The sequence below is a fragment of the Panthera leo genome, chromosome C2, assembly GCF_018350215.1.
Source record: "Panthera leo isolate Ple1 chromosome C2, P.leo_Ple1_pat1.1, whole genome shotgun sequence".
In the NCBI taxonomy this organism is placed as follows: Eukaryota; Metazoa; Chordata; class Mammalia; order Carnivora; family Felidae; genus Panthera; species Panthera leo.
The window spans coordinates 69,627,066-69,640,956 of record NC_056687.1 but is presented as its reverse complement, the minus strand read 5'-3'; the positions used below and the strand labels follow the sequence as shown (position 1 = coordinate 69,640,956).

The 13,891-nt window shown below is 43.3% G+C and overlaps 1 protein-coding gene across 7 annotated transcripts in view; it reads right to left on the bottom strand.

Moving 5' to 3' along the window:
• The window catches only part of KALRN (kalirin RhoGEF kinase), a 598,446-nt gene that overhangs the window by 257,978 nt on the left and 326,577 nt on the right, over nucleotides 1–13,891 (bottom strand). For 4 of the 7 annotated variants that reach the window (XM_042954412.1, XM_042954414.1, XM_042954416.1 and 1 more), the window contains exons 17-20: nucleotides 10,776–10,967; nucleotides 6,950–7,099; nucleotides 4,019–4,133; nucleotides 122–237 (exon numbers count right to left, since the gene is read on the bottom strand). In XM_042954412.1, the coding sequence (XP_042810346.1) occupies nucleotides 122–237; nucleotides 4,019–4,133; nucleotides 6,950–7,099; nucleotides 10,776–10,967 (573 nt within the window). Of the gene's footprint in view, nucleotides 1–121; nucleotides 238–4,018; nucleotides 4,134–6,949; nucleotides 7,100–10,775; nucleotides 10,995–13,891 lie in introns of all 7 variants that reach the window. The other 3 variants (XM_042954425.1, XM_042954413.1, XM_042954415.1) reach the window with 1 other exon arrangement.

The window sequence follows — 13,891 nt, the reverse complement described above, 5'->3', positions numbered from 1 at the left end:
TGTCGGCACCACCTCCCATCTCTACTATGCCTGCTGCTGTGACCCTCCTCTGTGTCCCATGCTGTGGTCATCTGGGTGTCCACACAGTCCCCAGAACTGAGGCAAAGCCAGGGCAACATACCTGCTTAGCACTGCGTTCAAACACCACATATTGCTGGCACTGGTCTAACCGTCGCTTCTTCAAGGTCCAGAAGTGCAGGACGCGATTCTCCCTCTGTAAGAGCTCACTCAAGATGGCTGTGGGGCAGAAGAGAGGAACGCTGCTTCTGGGGGGCCCTGAGCAAATCTGCACACCCCAGGGGCCAGATAACTGTGACTTGCAAATCTCCCCATGGGACTAATCCAGGCGCCAGATGTGGGGAACCAAAAGCTTGGTCCACAGAGAACTTCCCAGAGGGGAGCAAGATCGGGGGTGTGAGGTCTGCTGATGAAGTTCCATCAGTTAAGGGAGGAAGAGGATGCCCCCAGGGTAACTTAAAAGTGACCCTGATTCTCTTCATACCAAAGCCCGTGCTTGATGGTAAGAGACCTTGGGAGGTGTCAGATCTTAAAATAACAGCTAACTCAGTTGGCCTCTGGAGCCTATGGAGAGCAAGGGGACTTGATAAGAATCCCAGCCACTCTGGAGTGCTAGGAGAGGGTGGGAGAGGAACAACAGTATGAGGGACAGTATAACTGCATAGATAACCCATGTCCTGAGCCACACTCTCTGCCCTGTACAAGCGGCTATGCACACACAGCACAGCCTTGAAATCATGGGTGTCGGGAAGCTGTGTTAGGATCATGTCTACCTGGAATCACGTCTCTAGGTCAAAATTTCCATGCTGAGAAAAGGTGAATGCTATTCTCGTTACCTCTAACGATGTCAGGTGAGAGGACATGCACCAGGCATGTGGCACCATGATGGGCCACGGCAGGTGTTCATCCATGTCATGTCCCTCTCTCCTCCTGTCATTCCAGCAGCAGCTGGCTACATGCCTAAATTTCCTATGTGTTTTAATAGTGTGCTCTATGCTTGAAGCACTCCTATTTAGTTTGTATTGTGTCTGCCTCCTGCTTCCTGCTAATTCTGTTAGATACTAATAAAATACACAATGATATGAAAAATTAATATTTATTAAGCACTTGCTAGGTAGCAAGCACATATTCTCATAATACTCTGTGATGCACATACCACTAATACCTCCATTTAGAGATGAAGACACGGAGGTTCAGAGAGGCTAGGTAACTTGCCCAGGGTCATTCAGATAGAAACGTTTGACCTCAGAGCCTGAGTCCTTAGCTACCTTGGTCCTCTGGGTTAGAGGAGCTGAGAAGCACAGACTACCACTACAGAAGCTTTACAAAAAAGGGCACAATCAAATCACAGTGCTTGTACTTCGAACTTTTAGTGCATCCTCCTGGAAGGACAAAAATCTGTCTCTCTTCCTTTAAGGCTGAGAACTTTCATAGGTCTCAATTAGTCACCAATCCCTATATGTATGCCTTTATTATGTAACTTTTTAGTTGCTCCACAAAGAGACAAATTGCCCTGCTTTAAGGCTCAGCCGTGTGACCTGATCTGGCAAATGTGTTGTTAACAGATATTATACAAGCAGGAACTTAGTCTGCTTGTGCACATGACCTTGCCATCACCACTATAAGGAGTTTTCCCGGGTAATTTCTCCTTCAACTGGGGTCCCAGAATTAATACATGTGGAACAGGCAAGAACCCAACCTGCAGTGAAGGCACCAAGCCAGCCAGACTTGCAGCATGAAACAAAGCCGCATTGCTAAGCCCAGCCAAGACCGCTGGTCCCCAGCCAATGCAGTCACTTGAACAATAAATGCTTACAGTTGAATGTCACTGAATTTTTGCTTGTTATGCCATAATAATTGCACCTGTAATACAAACTTAAAATAAGTGGTCCTGGCCTTGGGTCCAGGCAGCAGGTGGAAAGGAAATAGGTATTGGAGAAATTGTAGGTCCCTGCTTAGGTGGAAGCTTCAATTGGGCAAAGACAAGTAAGAACCTGTGTTTATTTTAATCTTTTGGCCTCCTAATCCTTGTTTTGCTCACTGCAGAATCTTCTGCGGTGGTTAAGAGAATCAACCCTGATCAGGCAAAAATCCTAGAGTTTCAGATTTCATTTCTCCCCTTTCTGGAAAGCTTTCCTATGGACACAACAACCTTCCCTCACCCTTATGAAGGTGCAGCATACTCTGGTCTTTCTGGGTGCCTGCCACTCCTGGTACAGTGAGATGTAGGGGGAGGCACGTGCTCTCTCAGCAGGCAGTTGGCCTCACCCGGACTGCTGCCAGCACTGCAATGTGCACGAAGGACAGAGTGACATAATGCCAGCCACCCACGGGTCCCCTGACCTCAAACAGGGAGCATATCTGGAAAAGGAACCCTGCTTCCTTCTTCTCTGCAGCAAATTTTATTCCTAAGTGTAATTCTTCCCAGTGGCCTCTGATCTTCCCACCTCTCAAGCTCTCTGAGCAGGGAGGGAGGCCCTTACTATGGCAGATCAGTGCCACCCACTTCTCAGCTCTCAGCCTGTCCCCACCCCTCACTCCAGGTCAGTTTCAGCTCCCTCCCTAGCCTGGGTCTCCAGACTTGCAGTCCTCTGCTGTGTCAAGATGAGATGACACTTGTTAAATTCTTCACTCGAAGGCCAATTTCTGCATGGCCCAGCATCAGTGATACCAATGATAATCATTTAAGCTGAAAGTGGTCACCTGATTAGCAATTATTGAAGGTTACTGATTTGTTCATACAATTGTAGATATATAGACTTCAGAGAGATATTAAAGATTATCTAGACCAGTAGTTATCTAAATTTTATGTGCACACAAATCATCTGCTTGGTTGGGGTGGAAGAGCTCTTGTCAAAACGCAGCTTCTCACTCAGCAGGTCTAGGCAGGGCCTGAGAGTCTGTGCTTCTCACATGTCTCCAGGTGATACCAGTGCTGCTGGTCTGGGGACCACGTTTTGAGGAACCAGAATTCAGACACCTTCCATTTTAAAGTATGAAAACGGGGCTCTGGGGTGGCTTAGTCGGTCAAGCATCCAACTTCGGCTCAGGTCATGGTCTCACGTTTGGTGAGCTCAAGCCCTGCATCGGGTGAGCTTGAGCCCCACTTTGGGATTCTCTCTCTCTCTCTCTCTCTCTCTCTGCCCCGAGCTCACTCGCATTCTCTCTCAAAATTAAAAATATAAATAAATAAATAAATAAATAAATAAATAAATAAAATAAGAAACTGAAATTATAAAAGCTTACATGGTAAGTCATAATGCCAGGATTAGAATTTGGTTTTATGCTTCTCAGTCTGTGTCTTGTTTCTGGGCTGTAAGATACCCTAGTCTTGTGCTCTTCAATATATGTTAGCCACATCTGGATATTTACATTTAAGTTAATTAATATTCAATAAAAGGAAAAATTTAGTTCCTCAGTTGCATTCGCCACATTTCAAGGGCTCAGTAGCCCATGTGACTAGTGGCTACTATACAAACGGTGTAGATACAGACCATTTCTTTTACTTCATAAAATTAAGTGTTGCTCTAGATCAAGATAACTGAAAAAGTGCCGGGGAAATTACATCTTCATTTTTCCATTCCAAATCCTGATGCGTGTTTAAAAATTGCCCAGGAATCACCACTGCCCATGCCATCTCACATCAACATTTTTCTTTTTTTTTTTTTTTTTTTTTTTTTTATTTATTTTTGGGACAGAGAGAGACAGAGCATGAACGGGGGAGGGGCAGAGAGAGAGGGAGACACAGAATCGGAAACAGGCTCCAGGCTCCGAGCCATCAGCCCAGAGCCTGACGCGGGGCTCGAACTCACGGACCGCGAGATCGTGACCTGGCTGAAGTCGGACGCTTAACCGACTGCGCCACCCAGGCGCCCCACACATCAACATTTTTCTTATCCAAGGAGAAGAATCAGGAAATCTGAGATTGCATAAAGACCAGGTACACAGCCTCCGGTCAGTGCTGCCGATGTGGCTCATGGCTGGAAGCCCCCACACTGACCTTTCACTTGCTGCTCAGGTCCCCGCGTGTGGCTGGCAGCACTGGGCATGCTGACGTTGTTCCTGTGGATGTACTTGAGAAACACTTCAGCGTTCCGCCGCGCCAGGGTACAGGCCTGAGAGAGACAAAGGTGTGAGGACCCCAGCAGGTGCATGGGGTCTAAGACACTGGAAAAGGGGTGCTGGTAGTGAGGTTTCTGGAGCTCTGGGTAAGCAGAGCCCTGGAGGCCACTTCTGGTTCACAGATACTCCAATCCCAATGCAGGAGGCTCACCCTTTTGTGGAAGAAAGAATCACTCCCTGGGCTTCTCCCCTTTCCATCCCAGCTCAAAATCAGAAATCAGCCATCCCTAGACTCTCTATATGTTGATTCAGCGTTAATAATGTCATAGTTACTGCCTCAGGCTGGTTTTCCTCTGCCACCAGAATGCCTCTTATATGACCACTGGGGTAAGTCACTTTAACATTAGTGTAGACTTGAGAAAGCAAATTTGGTAAACAAACCTATTAACCATACATTCCATATCCAAATGGAAATTACATTAAAAAAAACTTATTTGTCCATAAAATCCACGTCCACCTCAGTGACACTAATATCCTACTGCTGGGAAATAAGGATCTACACACAGGACTAAGAGCCATTACACCACCCTCTTGACAATTCGTGCTAGCTGTGCATGGCAGAGGACAGGTCACGTTCTCCTTGGAGGAGACCCAGGCCCCAAGTGGGCAGGAATCATGAAGCATGTCAGGGCTAGAATCTAGGACTACTGACAGATTATTCCTAGTTTCTCTCAAGGCCAAAGAATTTCTGAATTTCTTGAGGTTTTCTTCTGTTGCAGAAGTAATGCAGCAGGGCCCCTTATCCACAGTTTCCATCTCTGCAGTGTCAGTTACCCGCAGTCAACTGTGGTCCAGAAGCAGGTGGTCCTCCTCCTGATGTGATGTAGCCTATCGCTACTTCACAGTGCCGACGTCATCCACCTCACTTCATCTCATCTTGTAGGCATTTTATCATCTCACAGCATCACAAGAAGGATGAGTACAGTCCAATGAGGTATTTTGAAAGACCACACTCGCATAACTTTTATTATTGCATATTGTTACAGTTGTTCTATTTATTATCAGTTATCGTTGTTCAACTCTTACTGTGCCTAATTTATAAATTAAACGTTATCATAGGTATACACACATAGGAAAAAGCATAGTATATATAAGTTCAGGCATCCACTGGGAGTCTTGGAACATATCCCCCATGGATAAGGGGGATTATGATACATGCTAGTCCACTAATTTTTAATCTACAGTTTTCAATATTATCTCTAAACAAAACTGTCAAATTTTTACACCTTTTTACATTTAGCAACTGATTCCACAAATTATGCTGTAAAAAATTATTTTAAATTTTGCATTAGTAACAATTGTTTCTGGGAGCTCTGGTAAAAGACTGTTGATGAGTCTATCCACCATGAAGTCCATGAATTTAACAGCTGGATGGTGGTCCAAAGCTAAAGTATCCAACATAGATCAACTAATACACATAAATGGAGAACTCAGTGTCTGCCATTGGGCATTTGATTCCCACAGCAATAGGGAGTTTCTCACCTATGATTTTAGGCACATATGGAAAACATTTTTTTCTTTCAGGCTTCAAAAGAAACATGTAATTTTATGAAGTAATATCTTTATGCCTCTTTTAAAATTCTTTAATATGTTCCACTTAAATTATTGTTTTAAACTTTGTTTTATACTAGAAAAGACTTTTAAAATCTCTTAGGCCTGGTATAGAAGACTTTTTATTTAATCTTATTAGTAAGAGCTGATTACTAAGGGTTCTGATTGAGTGCAGGTGCAAGTGCCTGATAGATAGGAGGAGTGCAGGGAGAAGCTATCTTAAAAAGAGAGAAAGGGAGAGAGAAAAAAGTAAAACTCAAAGAGGTGGTCAAGTATAGAAAATCCCTAATAAAAGAAAGTCAGTTAATTATAGAATTATAGAAAAGCAGTAGCAACATGTCAGAGTATAAAAATTCTCTTTGTACTTTCAGAAACCTGAAAGGAAGCAGAACATGAAAGCAAGAAATTTGAGAGTAAACAGAGCCTTTAGATAATTTTTGACACAGATGACTCTGGCAGAGAGAAGATCAAAGGCTAGAGGAAAGAGGCTTACTAGGACTTTACACACCAGCTGAAAGCCTGCTCAGAGCAGGACTGTGCTTCCTCCCTGAGAAACCAGGGCTCTATTAAAAACCAAAACAAACAAACTGAGGTATTTCTCTCTTCACGCAACAGAATAAATAAGTGGTGTTATATCCATTGGTTACTGATAATTGTTAGATTGATAAATAAGGTGTCTAAATTTATTTAATTCTTGCCCTAAATTTTGCATCATCCATTTATAAAATATTTATTTTAATACTGATTTAATCTGGGCTTATATATTTCTTTCTTTTTAAATTTTTTTAAGTAATCTCTGTGCTCAATGTGGAGGTTCAAACTCACAACCCCAAAAGCGAGAGTCGCATGCTCTACTGACTGAGACGACCAGGTGCCCCTGGGCTTATATATTTCAATTAAAAATATTTTTATAAACCAAACATCACTGGGTGAAACTATGTATTTTTCTCAATTAACAACATCGGGATGTCATGATATTCGAACATGGCACCTGTACTAATGGTATATAATAACTGCCTAGTCATCTAGAAAGTGCTGAGAGAAATAATATTTGAAGTGTAACTTTTCAACCTTTCAGGCTAACCAGCCAGTATCTTCTTTTATCTTCTCTACAAATACCTCCCTTTAGATAAGAAGTGAGGAAAACAGGGGGATGGAAAGCTCATATGATGCCTGTGCGTGTGTGACAGAGTCAGAGAGAATGGAGACCAAGGAGCAAGGCTGATGTCTCACACTGTGGATGACAATGTGCTCTCACCTTAAGAAAGGCCTCCTTTTGTTCCAAATGTTTACTGATGAGTGGGATGACGTGGTCCATCTCTGCTGCTGGTCCCAGTTTGTCTCGTCCACCACACCAGTCCTCATCTCTCCGGTATTCTTGCTCTAAACTCTCTAGGACACTACAGACCTAATGAACCAAGGAGGAAAGGCTCTGTAGATTACTCGGTCAGGAAGGATTTTCTGAGAAGCTTCAGCTGACAGAACCCTGCACAGGTGACATGTTCCTTTTGAAGTTCCGTTTGTAGATTTAGAACATGCAGTACCCCTGGGACATCTAAGAGAAGTCCAGGATGCAGTGGAGTTTGGGCGACTTGGAGTCATCTTCTGACAGTCATTGGCTGAAGGCTGAAGCTATGGGGTTGATGACATCACTTAGGGAGAGTATACAGAGTAAGAAAGGAAGAAAGACTAGTAATTTGTGGGGGAGGGGGGTTCAAAGTGTTTTGTGTATGTTCATTCTATCGCTGGAACCTCTTGAGGACTCTGTGAATATGGCAGAGCAGGAAAACGAAGTTTAGAGAAGATACTAGGATTGCCCGACCATCTGTACTTGCCCTACAGGAAGTAGCCCCAAACAGAAATAAAGGAGGAAGTGGCCGTGTTGAGGGATTTATGGGTCCTAAGTGAATGATTTCTTTCCTCCTCCTTGGCAAACATATCCCAGCAAAAATGTCTTGAGCTACCATCATCAGGCAATGACAACTTCAGGTCTTCTATTAGAAAATGTGCATTTCCTTCAGAGGATAACAAATCTAGGTTAACTTAAAAGATACTGGTTCTCAAAGTGCTAAGAGGCCATACTCTAAAAGCAAAAGTGTTGCAAATGGCACTTGGATGGAAGTCAGGTTGGGTGCAACAGAAGGGGACCTAGGGCAGCCTTGTGTCAGGGCCTAGGGAAGGGTGCAGGAAATAGAAACCTGTATTCCTATACTTTCTTTTACTAGGCTTTGAAAGCTTGGCTATGGCAGCAGGGAGAACAGCTACAACCATCCTGTGTCCCCTTTGCCTGAGAAGGCCATCCCTTTTGATGAAGAGTGTGGTACTAGACAGGATGTTTACTGAGTGACGAACTGAGCTGAAAAATGTTCCAGGCAAATCACCCTCATGGCCAACATGCTCCCCATGTCATGAGAAGGCCTGTCCCTGAATCCTGCCTCCTCTGGCACCACACACCTCTCCTCATGCAAGGCATGAATATGTGTAGGAAGGCCCATGTCTTGAGAGAAAACGGATTACAGACATGCAAAAAACTTGATGAGTACTTAAGGCCTGTCCCATGATAATACTGAACTAAAAATCAATTTGGGAGCTAGAGGAAATGAAAAGATTAGCAAGCATAAGTCCTTTAATTTAACAGGTAAAGAAACAAATCCAGAGCGGTAAGGTAACCTTTGGCAAGGTCAAAGGCAAATTGACTGACTCCTTAATGTAGGGCTTTGTCCCCTTCAGCATCGTGGTCCATTAAAAACTAAAAGTGGTGTATGATACTAGACGGGGATTAAACCTCATTAAAAAAAAATCTGGGTACAGGTATTTCCTGCTTTTCACAAGCTCACAACACCACTTCACGTTTATGAAAGACCTATGTTAGTACCTGTTTTTGCTAACTGAAAGAAATACGAGGATTTTCAGTTTTATGAAAAAAGGTGAAAAGTAAAACACAGTGTTCAGCATTTGTTCTGCGGGAAACTGTCACAGAGGCAGCATGCACCCAAGTAGTGAGGGTGGTCCCCAGCCTCCTTCTCCAGGAACTATACTCAGCCTCTCAGCATCCAGCTGCCACAGCTCCGAACTGTGTCTGTGAGCATCTGTGCTTTATCTTGACTTATTCTGTGCGTCCGTTAGCAAGATGTGTCCCTAAGGTTTCACAAGGGCCTACAAGAGGTTACTTTTGGGTCTGGGAATGTTCAAAAATTTTTCCCATGTAAATTAGTGGTCACTGCTTTTTTGCTTTACATCTGACTTCAGCTTACAAAAGTTTTCATAGGAACGCTCTACATTCAGATAGCAGGGGAAACCTATATTTAGTTGTCCAGCATCATTCTTTCCTTTATTTTTGAATTGTTTTGTCAAAATCAACTGACTGTATATTTGTGGGTCTCCTTCTGGAATCTCCATTCTGTTTCATTGTGTCTATTTTTACGCCAACATCATTCTGTCTTGATCATTGTGGCTTTAGAGTAAGTCTTAAAATCAAGTAGTGTAACTCCTCCAACTTTTTTTTTTTCTTTTCAAGATTGTTTGGCTATTCTTGATTCTTTGTATTTCCACATAAATCTTACAATCAGCATTATCTTTTTTTTTTTTAAAAAAAAAAAAAGCCTTCTGGGATTTGATTGGGATTGTGTTGCATCTATAAACCATCCTACTCAGCTGCTCCCAATTCTGTGACCATCAAAGGCATCATTACTCCAACAGAAAGGAGAAGTGAGAAAAGGTGTGGAGACTGGAACACTGGCTACTGGGCCCTCTGACAGGCATGTCATATTTGCTTCAAGACAGACTTTCTCATGGCCCCTGTAAGTCACCCAGAGGAGAACATTTCTGATTGATTTCTACCAGGGAGCAATTCAAATGAGGAAAGTATTTTACATTAAATAAAATTACTTCTGTTTTTTTAAAATTATTATTGAGAGAGAGAGAAAAAGAACGAGTGAGGGAGGGGCAGAGAGAGATGGAGAGAGAGAATCCCAAGCAGGCTCCAGACTCAGCACAGAGCCTGATGTGAGGCTCGATCCCACGGCGCCTGGGATCATGACCTGAGCCCAAATCACGAGTTGGATACTCAAATGACTAAGCCACCCAGGTGTCCCAAAATTACTGTGTTTTAAACCTCTACTTCATGAAAAGAATTCCCTTAAAAGCACCTGAATCATTTAAAAATCCTCTCGGCCCTACAGCCCTACAATATGCTGTATGTAATCCTACAGCATATTGCTGTACAGATGGGACAGTAAAGGGTCCACATCTTTAATGTCCTGCTGTATGTATCTCCTGCCTTTTCTCCCATGGCAGCACCATCCTACCAGTTAGGCTCATGGTCCACCAATGACAGAGAACTGTTTCCTCCATCAGACTGAGAGCCCCACGAGTGAAAGTGCTGACTGTTTTTCAGGCATAGTGCCTGACTGTGGCAGATTAGATCACGGTCACTCTACCTTCCTGACCTTCATAGGAGGCATATACTTCCCTGCCTCATTGATGTTGGCTTGGCCCCGTGACTTGTTTCGGCCAAAAGGATGTTAGAGCATGTAACACAAGCAGAGACTTGAGATGCAACTGCACAGTAGATTTTGGGCTCTTGCACTCTTGCTTTTCACCATAAATGTGCCTCAAATAGCTGCTGGTCAAGGAGGATGACAGACATGACAGCAGATCTAGACCAAATCTACAGCCAGGAGCCCAGTCCGGCAAGCTTAGCCAAGATCAGCTGAACTCAAATACTTAAAAACAAAATGCTTATTGTTTTATGCCACTGAGTTGTGGGGTAGCATTATTGTGGCAATAGCTGACCCATACACCCCTCAAATCTAGTATTCAGTGCACACCCAATTTGTCCCTTAACATCTACGTCTGATGAGTTTGAGAAATTCATAAGAAGCAAGTCACATGGCTCACTTCTCTAAAGAAAATGTTATAAGGAAGCTAACTGTAGTATTTCCACATCATTTTTCTACTCTCAAAGGTTAGTACTGAGAAGACTAGCTTCTTGTTAAGGGAGATACTGCAGATTTGCAGTACGAGGGGAACAAAAAAGCCCTCCATCAACATCAGTCCCTCACACCCTGCAGCCCTTCCCTCACCTGTTCAGAAGTTTTATAAAATGCCACAGAGGCATTGACTAGTTTTAGCCGGTCTTCCATCTTCAGCATGAGCTGCTGCCAGTGGAGGGCCACCTTCTCGGCACATTCCCGGATGGCATCGGCATCATAGTGGCCGGCCTGGAGCAGAGCCTCAGCTTTCTGCTGTACCTGCAGGGCGCTCTGGTGCGTCTTCTGCAAGGAAGTGGCATGAAAGAGGGACTGGGCACAAGGGGAGGAGAGAGAGGTCCATGGGAACGACCCAGGCGTGGTACAGGAGGGGGTGGAGTGAGGCGTGAGTGGAAAGATGCAGAAAAGTTAAAGAGCTTTAAATGGTAGATTCAAACATTTTGTCATGACGATTAATATATCACTGTTTTTAAAGCGTATTAAAAAAAAAAAGAACATCATGCATTTTCATTAACTGAATGCTCAGGACCCTGGCTCCTGCCCACCCCCCACCCCCACTCTCCTACTTGTATCACTGGTTCTAAAAACATCTCAGTTTCTGTGGTAGAAAAATAACAGTTGTGTATATATCTGCTCCCTGATTGGTTCATACACTAGTGAATTTTTCTTTTCAAATCTCATCATAAAATTGTTCACTGTAGTGAGTTTTCAAAGGAAGTTACTGCTGTAGTCCCATTTTACAGATCAAATAAACATAGCACATAAGAAAAAAAATCTCCATATAATACAAAGCTCAGCCAACAATGCAATTATTTTAAACATTAATAATTAGTTGAAAAGGACTCCAGGAGAAGGAATAAATTTGGCAGGTTAATAAAGCCTAAGAGTAGCATCTCACCATCACTTCGCTACCTCACCAAGGGAACAGAGCAGTGTAGTAGATAATTTAGCTCAATGTGTAATCCTTACATTATTACATTACTTATGTTTGCATTTAGGATAATATATATATATCATGGAAGGTTTATTTTCTTATTCAGGCTAAATGTGGTCTGCATTCTCTGATTCATATTAACTGTAGGAGGTAGGGAGACCAGGCTGGAGGACAGGGTGGCAGAGAGAGCCAAAAGGGATTAAAACTTACTAAAATAAAGTACGGATGTGGATGAAACAGGACTTCAAAGAGCTAATATTATTGCAACCTCAGCCATTGGGATGATTTCAACTCAATGGCATAGTGGTAATTTGGCTTCTGCATGTTTAAGAAAGTATAGCTCAGCTTCCAGTAAAAAGGGACAGCTAGCAGCCCAGTAATGTACTCCAGAACTACTTCTGCCCTTCTTCTTGGGCAGCTGTGCAAGGACAGTCCCCAAGAGCTGATCCATTCAGCACTCCCTGTGTGAGTACAACCTCCCTCCTTTTCTCCTCTACACCACTGCTTCCCCTTCACCCTCATCCCAGAGGGCAGTTTGCATAGTCCTGTTGATTTTCCCTAGTCTGTCAACCATCTCCTGGCTTCCCTTCCCTGTTCTGAAATCTGTACTCAGTGTGAGCTATGTTAGCACGACAGCCTCCAGCAACCTAGACTCCTTTATTCCCTTGCTTTGCCACTAAATCAGCCCTCAGTCATGATGACCACATCAGAATTTGAGTTCCTAAATGCTGAACATGGCTAGAAAGAGTAAACTAAGGGGCAGAAATGATCCTTTATAAATCCCCGACTTCTTTCTCTGTTTTACTTATCGGCACCATTTTCTTTTCCTGTCTCCTAAATAGAGGGGTATCCCAAAGTGCATTCTCGGTTTTCCTTCACTTCTGCAGAGCTCTTATTTATTCCCATGGCTGCTATTATTTCCTCTTTGTAGATGACTCTCAGTATCCATCTCTCGCCCTACATCTGACCCTCATCTTTAATTGTCTTGAGCTGCCTGTCACGCTTCTCACTCCAGGTCAGCAGCACTGGTTCAGTTGATCTAGCTGCCTGCCCCATGTTAGCCACTTACAAAGATGCATTCTTAGTAAAAGAAATGAATGGTCTTCCTGGGGAGAGGAGGAATGCTCACCAGTGAATGCAAACGGCTTGACTGCCCTGCCAGAGCCACCACCTTCCTCCTAGAGATCTTCTCAAGTTCCGCATCTAAAATGAAACTCCTTCCTCTGAAAGCATCTTCCAACAGCAGTCTACCATCTGCCCTCCTTGTTGTCGCCTGGGGTTCCAATAGTGACATCATCCTTGACTTGTTCCTCAAGGAACAACATCCTTGACTGGTCTAGCCCACATCATGCTTAGACTGCTGTGGTGGTTCCAGTGCTAGTCTCCTTGCCTTCCATTTCTAATCCATCAAACCCATCCTTCACATTTCATACAGATAAATTTGATTTCCTGTAATAGGAAGTTGTTGGATGAAGTGACTTCTAATGTTCTTCCGGCTCTGAAACTCTAATTTGATGCTATAATATCATTCATTCCCTTCTCTCAACTCAAAAGCCTTCAGTGGTTCCCCTACTGCTGTGAAATTAAGTCCAAACTTAAAAGATGTCATTAAAGTCTCCTCCCAATGTAGTCTGTAACACTATCATCTACTACCTCCTTACAAAAACCCTCTGAAAACACACTATGCACTTTTTAATTTTCGCTACCTTCATTCTTCCTGCCTTTTAATGAGCATCCCTTATTCTCTCCCACTTATGGTCCAGTAGTACTTTGAGACTCAGCTCAAATCTGAGCTGTTTTGGGGGGGGAGGGGGTGTGCCTGGGTGGCTCATGGTTTGTGAGTTCGAGCCCTGCATCTGGCTCTGTGCTGACAGTGCAGAACCTGCTTGGGATTCTCTCTCCCTCTCTCTCTGCTCCTCCTCCACTCTCACTCTCTCTCACTCTCAAAATAAATGAGTAAACTTAAAAAATGTCTTTTGGGGACTTCTGGGGAAGATGGTTGGATAGGAAGATCCTAACCACAGGGGAGGTCAGTGGGGAATGGGTAAAATAGGTGATGGGGATTAAGAGTACACTTATCATCATGAACACTGGGTAATGTTTAGAACTGTTGAATCACTATATTGTACATCTGAAACTAATATAACACTGTATGTTAACTATATTAAAATGAATTTTTTTAACTGAATACAAAAATCTTTTTGGACAGCTGGACTCACTAAAAACTACTCTCTTCTGAATCATCTAATATTTGGCTGATTCTCCTTACTTAGAC